This window comes from Sinohyriopsis cumingii, chromosome 12, assembly GCF_028554795.1.
Source record: "Sinohyriopsis cumingii isolate HCF-2022 chromosome 12, ASM2855479v2, whole genome shotgun sequence".
Classification (NCBI taxonomy): Eukaryota; Metazoa; Mollusca; class Bivalvia; order Unionida; family Unionidae; genus Sinohyriopsis; species Sinohyriopsis cumingii.
The window spans coordinates 93,387,407-93,410,212 of NC_142972.1; the positions used below are offsets into that span (position 1 = coordinate 93,387,407).

General features: G+C 34.6%; 1 protein-coding gene across 1 annotated transcript in view; it reads left to right on the forward strand.

Annotated features, from left to right (window-relative positions):
- Positions 1–10,752, forward strand: part of LOC149786997 (uncharacterized) — a 61,445-nt gene extending 50,693 nt beyond the window's left edge. Inside the window, exons 11-12 of the mRNA XM_089976014.1 lie at positions 4,238–4,317; positions 9,262–10,752. Of these exons, the coding sequence (XP_089832140.1) occupies positions 4,238–4,317; positions 9,262–9,285 (104 nt within the window). The 3' untranslated portion in view covers positions 9,286–10,752. The remainder of the gene's footprint in view (positions 1–4,237; positions 4,318–9,261) is intronic.
- The last annotated feature ends 12,054 nt before the right edge of the window (positions 10,753–22,806 follow it).

Below are 22,806 nucleotides of genomic sequence, written 5' to 3' on the forward strand. Positions count from 1 at the left end.
TGTCTAGTGATGAGAAATGTATGATTGCAATTCTGTTGTTACATGTTTTAGTATTAAAGTAGATCTAATACTTCGTTTGTATGATACATATTGAACTCCGAAATTGCTAAAATTATTTACAAGTAGAAAAGTTCTCATTTCAAAATATCGTTTTTGTGTATATATAGTTCTACAGTCTTGTAGTCCGAAACTTTTAAAACAGAGGCATAATTACATGTAAAATAACAGATAATGCTTGGTTAATTAATGTGATATTTTAGTTGGATAGATATTACATAGATGAGTCCGTCTCTGTATATGTAAAACCATTATACCTAGGACATGCATAAATAATACTTGAACAGTATGTTCAATTTCAGGACCCGTTTTTATTATAAATAGAAATCTAGCATAAAACAACTAGTGAGGAATCATGACTAAGATCTACAACCTGCAACATATATATATATATATATATATATATATATATATATATATATATATATAAGTATGCATGCGTGAATAAAATAAATGAAAAGATTTCTCCATTAAATACAATTACCACTCACGCTAATATTAAGTATTACTTCTAGCTGCTGAATCCAGCTGTCCTATATATTCAAAAAGTGTGTTAGTCTATACTAGTATCTCTTGCAGATTACCTCCTGTTCCTAGGCTAAATTGTTTCCCTTATCCAGGATATCATCAGTTTTAACTTTCTCTGCAAACTGTAACCTTGACTCAAAGTATCCGTGGATTTATATATTTAGTTATCCACGCAACAGTCATTATTTGCGGTACAGAAAGTCAATTAAAACATGTGGTGCCTTTTACATTTGTATATTCCTCTTATTGTTGAATTATGTGTGAATTCTTTACCGCTCGTAATGCATGTCTTTACATTAGTAACGCCATATTGGAGCTACATAGTAACAGAGTGAAGCTGTTCTTATTCATATGTTCGCATATTCGCACATATAGTAACTTTGAGTCTCGATGTGCTCTTTATGGACAGAAAACGTATGATCCACTAGTCTTAAAACAACCAATAGCTCATGTACAAGAACAAATGTTTGATCCAAATCTAGTGATTACGACATTTTATGTTTACACCCTCCCTTATATTCTAACCTCTATGGAATATCCTCCATCCTCCATTACAATTACATCTTAGAGAGTCAAGGATTCGGATGATGATGATGAAGATGCGTATATCTGTTCTTCAGAATTTTAACCCTGTATTTGATGATTGTGGAACTAGTCAGTCGCTGATTAGAATCAATCAGCATTCCTGATAATAACAAGGTTTTTTGCCAAGTCAACTCCCGGTCACATTTTCTCGCTACCAGTACATAACAGATAATAACGACTCGGAGGTGCCAGGCATTGACACAGATTTTACCGTTGTAAATTATGTCGTTTCTTGTGTATTACAACGGGGATATACATATTTTCAACGCCACATTCAAGATTCAACGGATTGTGCATGTTATTTCCTCTCTATTGAATTTGGCCGCTTTCGTGGGGTACCGCTTGGCAGGGAGTTAAGGTAACGATCACGCTTGGGATGCAGTTAATTGCATCATCAAAAGTCATTAATAGGGAGGTCCGTCACTCCATTGGTAAGGCCTTCTCTATGCTAGATGTAATATGAAAAGGTGCTCCTTTGTACTCTGCATCGCCCACATTGCAAGAAGTAGCATCTCTCACTCCCTATAGGGTCCCAACTTTACTTGAGGGACGTTTAGAGGAAATCAGAAACCAGGCTTAATCGCAGTCGCGTCTCACCTATAAGGGATCATTATATTCTTTCCGCCTCAGCCTTATCCCGTGTGCTTTCTTTGCCAAACATTGTGTTCGTCATCTACCTTTCCTGCAAAACATTGTCACCTGTAATGTCAGCGTACCTAGACTACATCCTACAGAAATGCTTTGTAAATTTGGTTCTGTTTGTCGAAATTCATGATCTCGTCAGTCTCACTTGAAGTTAAGGATGGATAGTAGATAAAGACAAATCAGCTTATTTTCCTTCCCACCATTTCATTCATTGCTCTTTAGAGTTCCTCAACCATATATATCTTGTCCACCTTCCTCCCAAAATGCATCGACGTCATTATCGTAGCATCGGAGGTAACATTTCCCCAAAAGATCCTCGACCACATCGATTCGGCAGCATATCGCATAAATCTTTACCGCCTATCTTGTCACCTATGCAGATGGCGTATGTGTGTGATTTAGAGTTTTAGCTTCCGTTTAATACTTTTAGTGATATCGCTACGATATCTGCAGTGTGGAATTTTGGTGATGTCAAGCACTGGGACATCATCCCGGAAACACGTAGCTTCATGTCCCATCCAGTCCTCATATTATCACACCAGTCCGACCAGTCCTAACATTGATCTCCTAATGCTGAGCGCCAAGCTAATGCCGTTTTTATAAGTCTTTGATATGACTCAGCCCCAGTTCTAACCCGCGACCTTCATTATCCGAGTCAGGCTGCGGAATTACTTTAATTACCGGAGCTGTCACGCAGATAGTAAGTATCCTTTAGAGCAGGAGATAGAGATCTCATCAGGAATCAGACACTTCCTGGTTCATTGGCAGAACAGATAATAGCCTACCGGGAATTCCTTTGGAAGACCTGCAACCACTGGTTACAATCTGCCCCGATGAAAGCGTGTCAATTGGAGTGGAGGAATTTGCTACAGGGCATCGAGAGGGACAGTGGCAAGAGACCCAAGAAGGAAGAACACTTCGTATGAACCTCTTTATGTAGAACAATTAAGTGGTGACAAATTACCTTCAGAAAAAGTGGGAATGAAGTAATTACAGGCATATGTGTTTGTAAGGGATTACCTTGCTTGGTGTTCCCAATATTAAAACAAAACTTTTCGGTACGATTCAATCCGGGTAAGCTCAGTGTGCAGGCCGATTATCTATTGAAAGAGGGCTCATCCTCTGCACACATAATGATCTCTCCATCCATCTTCCATCGAGTGTAAAACCCGTGAGGTCGACTGATATTATAATTGTATGCGACAAGGTGGAACAAGAACCTGTCCAACTTTGTCTCCCCATTCTCTGATACGAATGCATGTCTCTCGTTGCCGTTTCAGTTGTATGGGATAGAAGCTGGGTCTAAACCATACCCTCTCAATCATTTCCAATTTAGAAATTAATCGCGGAAATGAGTGGAACAGAAAATAAATAATCCTCATAGCCTTCTCTGATTGGAGAAATCATAGGTGCCCGATCTGCTTTACTCGAAACCAAATGTATTCAAGGAAATCCTTGTGACCAAAAATCTTCTGAAACAACTGTGGTCGATAATATTGCACTCCTGTCGGCCAAATTGAAGTCCATGCAGGCATTGCACTGGAAAAGCATCCAGCTTTTAACTCTTGATATTATCTAATCAGATAAACAATCCCGTACTTTAGAATTATAGGATTTTAAATGGTCGTTTTGTGACTGTTATATTGAAAATAATATCACACCACTATCAGCATCCATTTCCAAGCTTGCTAACTTCTTTCGTTCTGTCCTTGAAAGTAAGAAACTAGAACCAATAGCTGTTAAAGGATATTGGTCCTTGATTTTTTATACACTCAGTCATCAGAGAGTCTTGACTTTATCCATGAGCAATGATTCTCAGACTTGCTAACCAAGGTTGGTCCATACATGCTTTGCTCGCATTGACATGGCTCAACTCTAGATTCGAACCTTTGTACACCGGTGAGCTGAAACATTTATCATGGAGGATATGCTTCCCGTTGTAATTGAAGAAGCGATTACCATGCTCTGTCTGCGGTTTCGCTTCAACAGTTCAGTCGTCTAATTGCACAATCTGATTTCATCGCTAAGAAGAGACTTCCTTTTACTCATCGCTGAATAGTTCGAGCGAGGCAAGGTTATAGGTCCCGGTATGCTATGAATGTTTCTGAAATATCCATCCGGTTCGGAGAACAGAGGCTTTTAATCCAAATAAAACCAGGTACACAAGACATAACCCACAACTGACTATTGACGGATTTAAGTAAAAATAACTCGACAAGGACCATTGTATTGGGCAATCTCATTTTGTAAACATATATAAATGTCATAAATATATTTTCACAAGTTTCATAATCTTTTTGACTTAGACATATAAGTCAGGAATGAGGAAATAAACGTTTTTGAAGCACAAAATGAATCTATTTACATGAATGATATTTGTTCGGTAAGAAATACTTGGACATTACATTTTGTTCATAAACAGCGCTGGTGCCAACGGATATCATTAAACAGATTTTTGACTATGCAGCGGGTTTTAATGAGATCCACCCTGGTGGGAAAATGGTAAGTGTTTTACCTTATCTAAGTTAGGTCATACCTTTGCTAGCAAGGGTCAAAAATATGCTTTAAAAGTAATATGTATGTAAAGAGGTGTAAAGAACAGAATTCACATTGATTGTAAATCTAATACGAAATTACATTGAATTTGCTGTATTGGCTGGTTGAAAAAGTTATTTTAACATACTTAAATATGTAAGATACTTGTTGCATATAGTCATGTTTCTTCCATGGTTACATGTGCATAAATACAGTTATGAGGCATGACAATTGCATCCATGTTGGATGGTAAAAATCACTCGAGGCAAAGTCAAATTATGATACCGTCTAATCACGCTCCTGGGAATTTGTATTTAGAACCATTTCTCTCGACAGTGTTGTACATACAATGTCATACATCGTGATGGCAATATTCATTTTGGAGAGTACTACACACCATGAACAAAACTACAAGCTCCATTAATTATTATATGTTTGTATAAGGCTGCCAAAAGTGAAGCATATGATATGGTGTCAGTCTGAACATTTATCGATCCAACTATCCTCATTTCTCTATTTCGTTTGTAAACAATAATTTCAGTTCTTCGCCTTCAGCTTTTACCAAGTTTTGTATTTACTGTGCATATCAGTATTTGTCGCAAAAGCGAAACAAATCCGTTTGCATTGGAGGTGGAAGGAAGACATATCAATTTGGGTGGACAAAAGTGAAATTGATAGGTGAGTGCGACTGAAACAAAAACAGTTGTTGTATGTAGTGGGGACAAAGCATGTCCATTTTGGAGCCTAAAAGGTCAAAAGTAAACGTTTCTTAGACTAAATGAAGAACAATGTGTTCTGCACAATAACATTAGGTCCTCATCTCAGACTTGGAAAAAAACCCGTGTGGATGACTTACAATTGCAATACGCACACTAACTATGAAATCAAAATCAGAGTCACTGTGACATATGGGCTTTGGACAGTTTTCCTTATTGATCTTAGATTAAAGTTTATAGAGAACATGTAGGGCAATGAAAAGGCGTATTCATTTTGGGACCAAAAGGTAAAATAGAATAGTTTATGCACAGTAAGATTTACTCTAGAGTAAGCTCTATGACCATATATTCTAAATGGATAGCAAATAGCATGAAAGAAAAATACCCGTAGATATGCTTTTTAACATTAAATGTCAAAAGTTAATGTTCGAGTAAATTTAATAAGGAAAGATCTCTGCATTAGTGCCTGCAAAGAATACTGAAATGAGAGCAGCGTTCTGTTCACGGTACACTATTTGCATTATCTCAGTTTATCTGATGCCATAGCACAGCCATCAAGCTTAATAGATCTTGGAGATTACTACCCGCAATGAGTAAACCCGTGTCAAGTCAATATGCTGTTATGCTCCAATCATTGCACTTAATTTTTGAATTTAGGCTATTATATTTGACTCTGCTGTCTGAGTACTCATTCACTTGGACGGGTATGGTTATATTTTAAATCTTGATCAATCACGATAATAACTGCTAAGGAGACAATGCTTAATTTTTCTTGTTCTAGTGACCACGCAGGGTTTTAGTTTCAACGGTCATAGAACGGAGGAGCTTATTCAGTGGCCAATTGTCCGTCGACTGTCCATAATGATTAGCATTATATTATTATAGCTGCTCCTTCTAAATTTCCTGTAGGAAATACCATGGATTGTTATAAACATATTCATCCTAAATTCAAGTTGGTCCTATAGAAAATGGTATCGTTCATGAATACAATATGGCCATTTGCTAACCATTTGCTTCTCTACCTTCGAACCATCATTGCCATTTGGATGCAACTATCTCCAACAATAGCCATTTGCAAAAATTACAGAATTATTCGCTTCTGTATTAAGGTCAAATGCAACCGTGGCGGGAGGGCATCATTGTAGGGCTTTAGTTAGTTCTGGAATCAACACAAACTGCACTTCTGATGAAGCATATCTATATTGTTTGAAACTCTAGCAATGTTTCTGGCAGGAAAATAAAACTTGCAGTACGCTGCATACAACATCCTTGCCATAACTTTATTATCTGCATGCATTGTTATATGTCCTTCAAATTATATTGCCTTTGACCATATTTTCATAATAAGTATTTGTGACTGCTTCTCTATATAAGACTTCAAATAATATCAGCTATTTCAATGGAATACAACTGTTTGAAAGCCATAAAGAAGTCATTCTTCACAGGAAAAAAGTGTCTGCTTATCCTCTCATGGAAATCTGCGCGTTTTGAATTAAATACCATTAACGTAGCAACTGGGAATAATTGAAGCTAATCTGATCTTGTGATCTTTCAACCATAAACAATCAAAATGCGATTCCGATTAGGTAGAAATTGTTACCATATGCATAAAAGGGTCCTCTACGTAATTTGAATATAAATGTACATAGTGATGATGCTGTTGTTAAAGGTCCAATGTATATCCCCCTGTAGTGCGAGACTGTTTGAGAACCTAACTTAAATTAAGAAAGTTTTGATGAGGATGATTGATAAATGTTAGCTGCAGTCTAGTTCTCTACCCTCCACTCACCAGATGGATGGTTGCTTGATCCTGTAGATTTGTATTCGACACATTTCTCTTTGCATGTTACCATTTGTTGTAACTGTAAGATGACATCGATGGCTGCACAACAAATTAAGTGAGGTAGACTGTTATTGAGCAATGAGGTGGTTGATGTAGTGATTTATCTCCACCGACAAACATTAATATGTTGAATAGATTTGTAAGGGTGCCAGTGGAAACCATGGTTGCATCTGCCATCTCCATACTTAGCAGTAGTTCCATCTTCTGAAATAGACATGTCATCATACAAACTCAACGTATATGTGAGTACGTACAAACGAGGAAACGTCTTGCTTGTAACATTGTCAAGAAAACAATTACATAATAAGTACACCAGATTTAACCATAATGGCTCTGCTTCACGTTATTTGATCACATGGATAATTTCCTTGTATTAGGAGATACATCACATTGTTTTTGTCAAATATGTATGTGATTTACTGGGTTTACAATCTGACTTTTATTATTTTGTTCTTTAAATATTACAAAATTTTGACAGGTAATGTTGTTGAAGATGCGAAACGAATAACTGGATCCGATAGGGCAATTGTAAATTGTGAAAACCGTTACATTTTATCTTTCTCCCTTTCAAAGCTGATGTGCATTGTTGTCATTCATCTGACCTTAAAATAATATTAGCAGAATGATACGCAGTTGCCGTTGGAATTGTACTTAACATAATTACATTTTGGTTTATTTTGAAAAATACCTCATTTAACAATATTTAACGTTGCCATCACTTATACAAGACCTTGGAAACACGAGTGTTCTGTTATAGCTAAATGGGTTTTAAATCCATATGCAGTTGGAAATATGTTAATTCCATATTCTATCCATGAAGATTGCACATACATCCAACATAAAGGTAGATTATGTATTAGTTCTTGTTAAAATAAAAATACAGTCATATTTTACTGACGATTTCAACATACATGACATTAGTTTTAATAATATTTGTATGGGTTATAATGTTAACATATTAGAAATTAGTTTTAATAACGATTGTCTCAGTTATAAGCAAACCTTGAATAAACATAGAATATATATATATATATATATATATATATATATATATATATATATATATATATATATATATATATATATATATATATATATATATATATATATCCAAACGTTCACAATGCTACTCACACAATTTTAAATTCTCCACAGCCGTTAATCTCCTCTTGTTCTTGCCTACGTTGAAGCTTCTTGGTAGAGAGGTTGAGGGTTGGACAGCTACAAATCACCATCGCAACTCAGGTCGCACGTCAGGTGTAACTCTACCAAGGTGGTAGATTTCTCATTAACATTTGAATAGCCAGTGATTGAAGGGTACCTATAGAAAGACTGAGACGGTGATTGGCGATCGGATACCAATTGAAGAATCAATTGTCTTTATGTCAAATTTACATTATTTGTTTTGACATTTTAAAAGTCTTGTATATTTAAGATACCTTCTACAAATCAGAGAGAGATATTTAATTTTAAACCTTTTAAATATAATCCCACCAATCTTCCTTGCCTTGGCAAATTAAATATTATGTCCATAGTAGAAACATGATTTATTTTGATCTTCGACAACATTATAAGGCAGTAGCCATTATCAGCTTGTTACAAAATTATGCCACACATTAGCATCATAAAAAGAAGCTAAATTTTGTTTCGGAAGAAGTCGTTATTCATAATAAATGAACAGTCTGACATGGAGGCATCAATTTTAACCCATGGATTAACCTTAGAAGTGCATTAATTGTCCCAGGTTAAACTGAATGAAGTTTCTTCCTTAAAATAATTTATATTATTGCGGAATAGTAATTGTTCCAAGGTCAATCCTTCTCTCTATATCTGTGATAATTAGGTTGCAAAGATTCGCAGATTATTTTCTGTACAAGTAAGAGAACCACACCACAATATCAATTATATCCCTCTCTTTTGATATCTTGCACCTAGATAGATCTCAAACCCATTAATAAAATAGGGTCAGGCGTGGTTCTATTTTTCACTAGAGAATTTAGGAGATTGGCCACTATTAGACGAACACGAAGAAACTCGGGAGCATAATTGCTGAATGAAACCTTGCTATATCGCTTGAAAATATTGGTTATTGCCCAGAAATCTGACCCAAAATGAATGCCCATAAATCTGTCCCAAAATTATTGCCATGAACAGCTTTTGATAAGTCATATGTTTATTTTGTTCCCCTAAAACAATTCACAACATACTGCATGCAACAATATTTGATCAATGACAATGGCTAAAATGCCTGTTGCTGTCAACACTTCAAGAAATAAGTACCAATTAGATAAGTTAAATACGTTTTCTCAATTGAAATTTGTACTTTAGTTGTATATTTTAATTTGGTTTCAGTGTAGGCAGTGCTGGCTAACATAAAACGTGTCAGTCTACCATCACAGCAATATCCATGAGTGAGAAGAAAATTAAGTGCTAGCCGTGTCCTACTCAAGAACTTTCGGAAGTGTTAGTTGTATCGTTTCAATTAGTCAAACGCAGACCTTATTTCTCTTATCAACGTAATTACGTCAAATGAAAAAATGAGATAACATTATTTGAAAAGTTGAAGAGGGATGCAAAAATGAGATAACATTATTTGAAAAGTTGAAGAGGGATGCAAATCATGCCTGTGCTAGATTTATTGGTCATTGTCTTTTGTTAGGTTAATTAACCAATTAAACTCTGTTGCAAATATAATTATGTAACATAATTAAAGCATCATGATTAAAGCAGACATGCTTTCTCTTATCAACGTAATTACGTCAAATGAAATAATGGGGTAACATTATTTGAAAAGTTGAAGACGGATTTAATTCATGCCTGTGTTAGATCTATTGGTCCTTATCTTTTCTCATGTTAATTAACCAATTAAACTCTGTTGCAAATATAATTATGTAACATAATTAAAGCTTCAACCCTCAATCATCTGGTTATCCCATTTATTCAGAACGCAATCAAGGATAGCAAGGGAACCAAGCGAAAGGAGTACTTAGTGCATGAAAAGCTTAGACACAGTTCATTAAGAAGTTAGTTTTCAAGGTTTATAGTGAACTTAAAGTTCCCAAAATGGGCACTCAGAGTTTTGGTCAAACATGAGCAGATTTTTAACTATTACATGTGTAGCAGGAATGTTTTACGAATTGAACAATGTTAAAAACTTGAGCTCAATATTGACGGTTTTAGTTATACAAAACAAATACGACTAGGTTTGACAAAAAAGGATTTTGCTTTATTGTATATGAAAATTAGCATTCGAATATACTAAAAAAGAACATATGTAATACAATGTTTTTGCTGGAATACACAATATGTATTGAGACCTTTGCAGCGATGTATTTTAAAGATCTCTTGGTGGTTGATAATGTTTAAATAAAGGAAATTTACACTGAAAAGCCATTATCTTCACCAGAGAAAGGTATTTTTATTGACAAATATTCCCAAACCAATCACACATTAAACAGCAAACGCCACCCTCTTCTCACTCGGTTTGGTCATCCAAAATCACAATCTCTTTTGATGCGCTAAATAATTTTCTAGTTCATTAAGTTCACCGATCTATAGAAAAGACGAACTAGGCAAACAACTGAACAATGGGTTATTGTCAATTTTTTAATTTGATTTCATTTATGTTTCGCATGCAAAGAAAAGTAAAGTTTCATGGGCAAGGCCATACCATGTGGACACTCTCAAAATGCATCAACACCGAAATTTGGCATAAATTTTAGGGGTTTGGAGAGCTAGACAGAGAGTGTAAGCCGGCCCAGAATGCATGTGTTGATGTTCCATAATTCCATAAAATCCCAACTCTTATAAACTAATCAGCTCTGCGATCAAACTCTTAAAGTCATGCCCGATGTCTTCCTGTAGAGTTCTCCTAGATGTCTTCCTGTAGAGTTCTCCCACATTTTAATGAAAATAAGCACTATCATGTTGCTGTCAATCTTTGGCAATATTATTCCCCGCTCTTACTGAATAAAAATGGAAGATTCGGTAAATTGTATTTTCAATTTACTTTTAGCTGATAATGACATCGAGTGTTTGATATTCTATTATTGTGATGTTGAAACAGTGTGTTCCCACACGTTTTTCCCTCTGGTTTAATCCTTTCCTTTACCTCCTTATTTCTGTTATTCTTGCAGTTAAACTCTATACCTTTTCCCTGTTAATGTTTTCCAAAATAATGGCTGCCAATAAAACGCCATAATCTAACATATGATATTGTTTACATGTATATACTTTCAATAGTATCATGGAATATGCCTTTGGCCATACGTGTCATCAACGATGAAGAACACAGTCCTCCATCTCTGATATATACCTTGCAAGAGAGTATGGTGATTTGTTACACATGACTTCCATTTGTCAAAACATTTTATTTTAGACGTAAAATTTTAACAATGTTCGTTAGCTAAAAGCATGCTAATGTTCAAATGACTAGGAATCGGGACATGGGGACCAAAATGTCCGTAGAAATACGGAAGCACATGGGGAATTCTTTGGCTGACTGAATGACAAAATCATACCTTATTCATAGTTGTATAAATATTATACCTTAATACCCAGGGTGATTTATGAAACACTTAATGTTTGTTTTTAAATGCTAAATATTGATCACCCATGGTGATAGACGCTTTAGTCAATCATATTTGTTAATGAGTTCCATATGTTGAATTGTGTTTGATTACTTGTTTATGTTAAGTGTTCTGATTAGTTCCTGCTAGGTCCGATATAATTTTCTTATTTCAGTTTTTTAATTCCATGACCTACATTCCGTTATATGTGTTGTTAGAATTGATGCTCACAAGTATGGTGTCAGATTCTCTCATAATTCAATTAAATTGTAAATTAACATTTCATTCACGAAATTGTTTTCAATGCCTTCAATAAAGACTTATCAGAACCTGGCTTCATCTTGTTACATTGGGAAATTCGAGATTAGCGACACAACATTCTCACAGTTGTGTTTTAAGCTGGATCAGTGACTTAGCAATTTCTTTTCCTTCCTATATTATATTCCTCCTTTTGTTTCTCATCCTCTCACTTCCTTTCGCTTTTTATCTACACATACGAGTTAAAACATACGCAGGATAACATGAGTAAGGTATAGTTCTTTCTTAATGTCTATAATCGTCGATAGCATCCCTGTCATTCACGACTAATCTCCGCACTTTACTTCTCATTTCTCACTGTCATCCAGAGATAATAAGCAGACTTCCTTTCTAGAGTGTGCAGATAGAAAACAACAATTCCAGAAATTGTGTAGCTGAGTTGTAACTATATTCATTTTATTACTTATTTATATAAGTTATTAGGTTATCAACAATATAATATGTATTTGTTCCTTTTCTGCGCCCAGCCCTTCTCTATCTCTCACTCTCTCTCTCTCTCTCTTGTATTAAGTACGTCCATACTTGCCTTAAACAATTTCAAGAAACCTTACTCTGAATCATTACAATGTATCAACTCTCTCCATTTGAATGATGATGATCATGGCACTTGAAGTGTGCACAATTTTATACAACAACTATCCAACATACATAATTATCTAGTAGTGTAAAATAAAACTCTGTTTTCTATGTATGTAAACGCTATGGAGATTCCAAACATAAAAACGTCCGAGGATATGCTACAATATTTCAGAAATGCAGTAATTAAACTTTGGAACTTTCCTCAGCAATATTAGGACAGGCTTGTATTAGAACATTTCTAAACAGACACAAATAAATAAGGCGCTTCATAATCAGTTGATTACTGTTTCAGTTCCGATCATATGAAATTGATTACAGCTTTTAGTTAATCTACAGTTCGGCTTATGTTGCTTATGTATACATATATATTGATTTTCCTCTCTTTTAGATGATAAGTTTATTAGTCTGTTGTTGTGATTTTGTTTATTTTGTATATTCTTTGCCACATGTGCAATGTTATTGTGTTTTACGTTTTTACTTTGCACATTATCTTTAGTTGCTTAGCGTATTGATGTGCATTCCGTACGTTCTGTGCATTGAAATTGCAAAATGTGGGTAGGTACCTGTGTACTATTCAGCATGGAAGCACGATTCTTATTACTAGCTGCCAAAACATATTTATTTGTATTTATTTGCATTTATGTATATGTTGAAAAATTAATCGTTATTTTATTCCTCTTGGTTCTGGTGCATTCCACCACATCAAGACCTGTGTTGTGTGTTAGTCAGTGTTTATGCAAGAGGAGTATATTGCCCTGCCCAAGGACACATCACCGTAACTGATCCAGGCGTGTCCGTTGGTAGAAACCCGCAAGCTTTTGGCTTTGAGTCTGGCACGATAAATACTGAGTCACAACTGATACTATACTGCTTATATTCAGTTAAAATGTCACAACTGATACTATACTATTTATATTCAGTGAAAATGCTTCAACGAACTATTCAGACTCATTACGTAAACGTCATTCAGACTCCAAATAAAGGTTGCCTATGTCAATATCTTTGTCTAACTTTTCCGTAAATTATATGCTCGACTCATTAATACAGTATCGAAGGAGACTGGATATTGAAAAGTCTGTACTGACTGCTTTATTATGTTGAACATTCTACATGATTGTCTTAAAGTCCAGATATGCCTGAAATTGTACCACTTGAAGGGTTTCAAGAAACCGCTGTCTCCATATTACCTCACATTATTGAATAGTACGTACCATGCTGGATTAAAATATGTGGATCCATTACAGCTCACTAGTCATAAAGTTTCAGGTAACTTGTAGTCACCCAAGCATCAAAATTAAAACATTGTACAAATGAAATATTGGGTTTTCTGGACAAACATTATTCAACAAGAGTATCCTGGAAAGCAAATTATGCCTACCCCGTGCTTAATGGTCTATATTTTCGAAATTTAATTAATTTTCAAGGGAATTCCGAAATATGACGGATATATTATGTGGTGAAGTATTTGACTTAGATCAAGTTAAGATGTATTGTGAATAAGAATAAACAATTATTTCGTTTAGCTTTTTTGCACCTAATACATCATAATTTAATATCTTCGTGGTTAATACATGCGTTTATGTTGCCCATGTAAGGTACTTATACTCGTATATTGCAAGAGATGCATTTATGCAGGGGTTATTTATACTCATATGTTAAAAAAAATGGTGTCATGGTTCCTATGTAAGGTACTTTACACTCGTATATCTCACGAGATGAATTTGTTGTACGAACGTAAGGTAATTATACTCGTATATTTTGAGCATCTCGTTTATGACTCAGTGTATCCCCCAGGGGTGTAAAATTGAGGGACAAAAAACCCCTAGGTGTCAAAACTGGGGGTCAAATAAAAAATGTGGGGGTCAAAAATGTACTGACAAATTTTCATACGACTCGTACTTTTTCAGCTTGAAATAGAATATTGCAACTTGCACAACATACTCTCTCTCTCTCTTTCTCTAAACATGCAAATACACCAACATGCACAGTTACAAACAAATGCATTGTCCATTCAAAGAATACTTTTATTAGTTCATTTTTCTTTTAAAGTAGTACTTTTAACAGTCTCCTCAACAATAGTATAGCCCAACACATTACACATAAGCCAATACAAAAAGCCAAATCTTTTTAACCAAATGGAAGTTAATTTACTGCCTTTCATCAAATGTGTACTATCATAGGTTTCATTGTACTTCGTCCTAGAACACATTTATCCAAATATCAAGGAGGATACTGATTCATCTTCTTTATAATAAGTTACACTTGAACTTTGAGATCTTTCTTTTATTGCAGTAAAAGTTAAAAACCAACAAAATCTGCAATGACCCGCTGACTTTGTAATTAAAATAACGCATTTGTCTCTGCAAGTTTACTGATTTCTTCGTTGTGAAATAATATCTTAGGTTATAATGTGTTCTCCAGATATCTTATGGCGAACGGGGGCCTATTTTTAAAAATTTTAAAATCCTGCCACGAGAGGATTATTGACTTTTGCAGTCTTTGCAATCACCGGTAGTCATAATGAATATTCCAGTCAAGGGAATAATTATCTCCATTTTTCATTAAAGTTAGACCTACAGTTACTCTTTTGTGTTCTGCTTCTTTCACTTTCTTCTCTAATGCTTTTTAGTGCATGACGATTTAATCTGGAGGTCACTTTCTAGTGCAACGAGCCTTGATGTTAAATATCTAGAACAGCTTGCTGAGCTCGATGGAAATTGCAAGAAGCTCGCGAGATTAGGGAAAGCTACTCCGTCATAACATTGCCTATGCTAGTCTGGTTTATTGTTTTATATGTTCCCTGCGTTGCACTTTGCTATACGAATAGAGGAGCGCAAGGCAGGAAGCAGACAAAGCGAGGAACCAGTCAATGTCTATGTGCGAAGTATATACGATGCCATCCATCGTCCAATGCATTGGGGATTAAATAAATCATGATCATATTATGAAAATCCTTTGCGTCAAAAAAACGCACGGTAACAAAATGTGTGCATCAGTTTTCTCCAGCGTGCGTCCCTGACGCACAAATGTGCGTAAAGGGAAATACTGCTGACTCCTATATAAGAGATATACAGTTTTATTTTAACGAAATGCGCCCGCCGTGGGGACCATGAGATTCGTATAAACCTATCGTTCCAGCTTGTATTGTCAAAGCTACTACTTTTACTTGATGAGTTTGTATTTCGGGTCCTTGGATGGAAAGCAAGTACAAAATTGTATTTTAGACAAAATGATCCTTACAGCAGTAGATGCAACTTTAGCAACATAAAACAATTATTATGATTGTATAGTCATGATAGTACAGTATGATTCTTTACTGGAATCGAATCTATTTTGTTTTAGACCCTGTTGATTGCTGCAATACTTAATCAACAATGCCTCCTTGAACACATGTTTCTCATGAATATGGTTACCCAAGGATTATTACTGTGCAACTGTGGATTCTGGATTTTAAAAAAAAAAAGCAAATTGGGAACTTGGCGTTCAAAAACGTCTACACGCTGTTTTCAAAGATTAGCAATTATATTCATTCCCGAACTTACATCCGCAAGGCCATAGTTCATTGATGTGCCAGTGCTCCAAGAAGCACCACAGGACAGTTTGGCAACATTTGCGCCTATGACTGCACGGAAATATGTCAGACTGGGGCTCATGATGTTTCTGTGTTTCAGTTGTTCCTGCGTTTGATATTAGCCATGTTGTTTGTTCTCACCTCTTCATAGTAGTGGGTGTATGTTTTGGTGACCAATGTCGACTTTCAAGTGCAATAGGATGGCTTCCTCTGAGATCCAGATACTCGATAAAGGTCTTCAGGATAGGTTAGAGCATTAAAAATGATTTGTCCCAAATGATCACTGGAGTAAAATATTATTAACACAGTCATTTGTGGCAACCACTGATGGAGGTACTCAAGTAAATAAGCTGTGCTATATGTACACTCCGACTCATTTCTTGCAATGTTCATTGGCAGGCCGGTAGATTAGTATAAATACCAAAGGCTCATACTTTCCTAACCAGACATCGCTATTAAGGTAGCTGGGTCTAAGTACGGCGCGCTTATCATCTATTCATGTTGACGTAGAGTCTAGAACATTCAGGGAATGTAGGTAGCATGCACTTGTGGGACAAGAAGCTGCTTATCCTTGGCATGTCACTGAAACGGAGATAATTCTTTGGACGTCCACTTTTCTTCTTTTACTACGTCTTTAATATTGCCATAATTTAGTGAATCTTATATTCTGTTCTGCCTTTTTTGGTAGCGGTTCGTGAGCAAACCTTTTTCTCGCTTACGACCGATTGAAAGTGCCGGGGCAAGATATCCTACATAGCGTTTCTTGTCATATAGAGACAATAAACCACAGTTGTATCTGTGTATGCTTTCTCGTAGTTAGACCAATCAATAGCTACAAAGGCACACATGTTTAGAGTTTTGGACGTTTTAATTATTTTGATACTAGTAATGTTTCAGCACCCGTAACGTTCGATCTTTACCGAAACTTTTGACGCTTTACCCCTAAATGCAGATGTCACCCTATGTTAGTAGCCTATGTTTTTCATAAAGTTGAAGGCCGGTTATGGCTCATTTGTTAGAAACCTAACAACTGCATCACTTGATTATTAACCTTTACCCATTAACCTTTCACCTTTACCCCAGGCATATGGATGAGAGAATTTTACTGAAAACACAGTCGCTAAGATTCATAAATATTTAGGGTAATTTCAAGAGTAGTGGCTGTCAATTGTATAAGAGAAAGTAAGTCAACACCCACCTCTCTATAAGGTTATAACAACAATGTCCTTAAACAGCTGTTACAAAAATCGTAGTAGAAGTAAGACTAGGCTCACTAAAACCCAAAGTGCCACTATAGTAACTGCTGGTTCGGTGATTGTCATTTTTGTAACACAATATTTATGAGACAAACTTGGTCATCATTATTGTATGAGAGAAACCTCATACAATTTTGTTAACTCTATAGCTATGAAGCTTTTCTGCTACCTAAACATCTGCCTGTTACATAGATATATGAAAGAAGTGGAGATGATAGAGTTTCCTTTGCGAACTAATGTATCCTCATATAGGATTGTTTGTGTTATTAGTTTCATCCAGCTCTTTATAAAAGTCATACATGGATGGGGCCAACACCTTATCACATCCCTTATTGCTGACCTTGGTTACTTTATTTGTAAACATGGTCTTTGTACATTTGTGTACATGTACACCTGCCCAGTATCATGCATACTGGCCGGATGCTTCATCAAAATTTATATACCAACTTTTACGTTTTGGTTTTTGATTATTGTTGTTGCTAAATACAACGTGTAGTGTTTTGATCTTTTAATTTTGTATCACTTTTACTACCGCTAATTCTAGGCTGTAAAGTGGTTCTCATATATATATATATATATATATATATATATATATATATATATATATATATATATATATATATATATATATATATATATTCATTCAGTCAGTTTATAAGTTATAAGATTGATGTTGGAGCAATTTGCCTATCACACTCATTCAATTATACTGTAATATCTTGCCATGATGAATGATTAGCCGTGCAATAAATAAAATGATAAATGTTATGGACAACATTTCTGTATAAGCAGTCATAACGCCGTACCATTTAAGTATCCATATTATATTTTAATGCAGTTTATTTGTTCTAAGGCTCATAGCTAGTAATTAATATATGCATTCAATAAACTAAACCCGCCTACAATAGATGACTTGTACCCAAGTCAACGAAAAGTCGACCTATATCAGTACGGTCACATACAATATGAAATTCAAATAGTTGGAAGTACTTAGTTATTATGTAGAGAAGTAGCCCTCTCGACTTGAATATTCGGTATTGAGGATCTGTCTGGTACTATCATAGACCATTAAGACTCTATGTACTTAACGTAAGTAAAAGAAAAGTATGAAAAGCAACAAGCTTTGTAAATTTCAACAAATAATTTATTTCACTAGATAGTAAAGATCAATTCAAAATATGAATTTATTGTTATGAGAATTGAATTACAAAATATTCATAGATTTACAGAAATAAGTCCCAATAATAAACGTCTGAATACATTTTATTGGAAATCCAAATTAAGTTAAACTCTGAATGTGTTAATGTGTCTGTGGCGGTTTGTATTGTGTTGTCGTACCAACAGTCTTTTGTTGCAATACAGTAATCTAATTCCAGGCTTGAATTCACTATAAATCTCAGTGAATTCCTAAGTCCACAATATTTTCATGAGCACTCTGTATTTCCAGAGTATAAATAACTGAATGAAAGAAATTAAAGAAATAATTTCCAGTCCAAATTAACTATTGGGCACAGCAATAATGTAAAATTGATTCTTTCATATCTTAAAGAGTGAATGAATAAATTTTCAAGTAACATGATTATTGTCTCCTATCATTTAATACGAAAACTCTTTACCTAATGGAAAAAAAAATCTTCACAAAATAAAATCTTAGTTAAATTAACAGACAGTTTCTAAAATATCAATATAGAATGTGTAGCAAACAACAGTTATACCCGGCAACGCATAATAAATTTCCAAAGTTCTGGACTGAGATAAACTTGCTTACTACAAAATTGAAATCGACACTTCAGGCCATATTGAAAATGAACTTAACTTTGGACAAGGTCCAATCCAACATAAAATATCACATTACTAATAGCAAATAATGCAACAAACAATAAACAAATAAAACACAAACTAATAATCGTTGTTAATTAAATAAGAAAGCACGAGACACTTATATAATTAAATATAATTGAATTTGTTTAGATCCTGCAAATGTCTGGAGTGCCACCAGCTATAAGTATAATGAGGGAAAAATAAATGCCAAACAAATGGAGCCGTTTAAAATAAGAATTATTCCTACGAAAGTTGGGAATTATTATATTATTTCCTATCTGCGCGCTTTTTGATACTGAACTTCAGATATCTAATATAAAGTTCTCCACGAACATCACTTTGCTTATAGTGGGTTTTTCAAAAATGCAAATATTTTAAACGACATTATGTACATTTAGTTATGAAGCTGACGAAATTTCGATTCAGTGTTAAAAATGTAAAGCAATATTGATAAAAATCTATTTTAGCTCTTACAGTCAAGTGTCATGTTAAAAGCGATTTAAATAAGTTACTATTATTTGGAGCTATACATATGCTTACATATATATATATATATATATATATATATATATATATATATATATATATATATATATATATATATATATATATATATATATATATATATATATATATATATTTATATGTACAGATGCACTTTGAATTAACATATTACATTGCCAGATGTGCGGCCGCATACAACAAATACAATGATATACCTATTTGGAATTATATTCCTGACATTCAGACTCAATAAACACTATGTGAAGATTGTGTCAGCAGAATAAATTGTCATTGGTATTAAACACTCACATAACACTACTTTGCTGGAAGAAAAAAAGGAAAACAAAACACATAAATGTTGCGTCAAAGAGAGTATAATTCTGTACATGAAATAGTATATGTTAGAAAAATATCAAAAATCTGAAAAATGAAAATTGCTTCTTCCTCTAATTTCGGAAGAGACAAAAAATGAATGGAATATTGCTAAAAGGGACTGTCGCAATAAAGAAGACGAAATCGCATAATAATAAAATAATAAAATAACATTGATTTGACGCTGGTGAGAAATATAACTGTACATTGTATCACATATTGTTTATGCTGAAACACTAACAATATTTGCTTGCTGCAAACATTTGTGTGATGCACATGTTCCTGCGATTGGTTTTTAAATGTCAAATAACATGATGTTGGTGATGGCATTGATGCTCTAAACAAACGGAAACGAAAATTCACATCCAATAACCAGAAATCAATATGAATATATCTTCCACATCATGGACAATTTTGTTTACTCATGTATGGTGTCAGTGCTAATATTATGCCCTGCTAACTAGACTACTTAATCGCATTCGTAATATATCTTCGGTAAGAATTGAATAACTATACTAATATGATCACTTAAAATGTTGATTCCAAACACTCTGAAATGTATGTTTAATATCTTTGAATTATGATATAATATAAAGGGTCTGACTTACATGAATGAAATATATAAAAGCATTCAATCCATTGCTGTCGTCAATCAACACTAGCACCAATCTAGAACCAAAGCTTCAGTTCGAACATGCATGCCATAGTTGTGCACATTTAATTAATTTCCCATAACTTAAATTTCAGTCCTCAGGAGCAAAACATTTATGTTATAACGAATTATCACTGTAATTTGTAACACTTTTAGCCCAGTACGCACGCGTGCAGCTTTTCGCGCGTATGCAATATAAACTTTAGCTTTGAGAATACATAATAAACCTTTGAAAAAAGATACGATTGGAAAATTTTTCTACAATGAATATTGTAATATAGTCACTTAGGATTTAAATATCGGTCTACTTTCTTTTCTACTTATCAAACTTTTAACAATATTGAAATTGTCCACCGGCATTTTTCGACATTTCCTATTCAGAAAGATTATTAATTTCCAGATAATTGATATCTCTAGATTCCTTGTTAAAATTGTATTGTTATTGGCTAACGGGTGCACATGGGTAACGACATTGATAACTCCCAGAATTTCTTTCTGGCAACAAATTAACGTATCGACATCAGTAAATAAATATAACATGACACCCCATATTTTCAGAGCAGTTCCCAATGATACTTCTGGTGATGAATGCCAGCATGGATCTAATCCTTATAATCTAGACACACATCCCTGAAATTTTCGAAAATACGAGCGAGCAGCAGCACCTCCGGCATTAAATATAAATCGTGATAATATCCCGTAGTGGTCATCCCAAGGACATCCCACACTTTTAACGCATGAACACATTCTGCATCGGTAATATCTGAGTATGTGAGAGCACCGTAAAACATTTATTTTGGGCGGTAGTGATATTTCCTCGAATTTTTTCAATCGTTCATGCATTCGTACGGACGTGTTTGATATGATTTCCATGTCTCTTTGGTGTGTCGAAATTGCTGCTTGCTTTTTGACAAGGTTATCCAGCGAGTCTGCCATGAACTGAAAACTATTGATGAATCTCAGTTTGCCTAAAGAGAACGACATGTTCTTTTCCTTGGTGATGCATTTAACTTTTTTCGAAAATTTGCCAAAACATTTGATGATGAAGTGCGAATCGTACCAGCTTAAATTATGTATCACCACAAAAACAAAATTCTGGTTTTTAAAATTTAAATTACTCGCATAATGAGCAGGTCCTCTGAATTTGCTGGTGTGCTGACATCGATCTAACATAAAATCGTTTCCAGGACTCATGGTACTAATTCAGTTCCCATAATAAACATATGCAAACAACATGATATTAAAAATTCAATAACTTAAATTTATGGGTGCTCATGATGAAACCTATATTTATTAGCATATATGAAACCTGGATGTGTAGAGAAACGGATATGAGCCGCGGCATTTCTGGATCTACATGTGGTTGAAAAACTTGCCTTCAATTCCATAACAAAGAGGCAGGTGCTAATTTCAGTAATGAGTGTTCCAAATTCATGACTGTTAAAGGACTAAAATTCCATTAATAAAACAATGTCTATTTTATTTTGCTACAATTAAAACGAACTTACATTATTAACCAATGCTGGCCAGCTAACTCTTTAAACTCTATTTTATTTTCACCCATTTCCAGGCTGGTTCCATTTTTTCATAAAATAGGTACCGTGTGTCTAAAACGCGTTTTTCCACATATGAAGCGATCTACAGCACGTTCGATATCAATTGTTTTGATCTGTAAAAATCTTTTTCAGCGGGTAAAATAGATTATAATTTATCCAATAAATCCCGTGCAAAGTTTATCATCATAATCCGGCCCACGATATAGTTTTACATGGGAATTATAATTTTCGTTAACGCACACGATTTTGTACTCAAAACTACAGGCACATAATATTGATACGGGATCGTGCATGATTTTGTCAGCGAAAACATCCTGATGAGGCATAGGATTATCAGCGCTTCAAAGTCAGCACAAACTACAAAAGGAATCCTTATTTGGCAGTGAAAGTTTTAAAAGACTGCTTTTGATTTTTCTCTTTGATAGGCTTCATAGCCATGACGCTGACACAACTGAGGTCATGATGAGTTATTTTGATTTTGAGTTGAAAGACCTGTCAAACATTTGTTACAAAAAAAAAACAAAAACAAAATTTGACATTTTTTGGACACCTGCCCGCTCATGATCCTCGAAAAATTCTTAATACTGCAATAATGACCATTGTTGTTTCCCCTGTGAAAGTACAAGCGATTGATCCGCACTTCATAATTTTCATTTCCGATTGACCTGAGTCGGTAAAGGCTATCGAAGTGCCCTTTGGC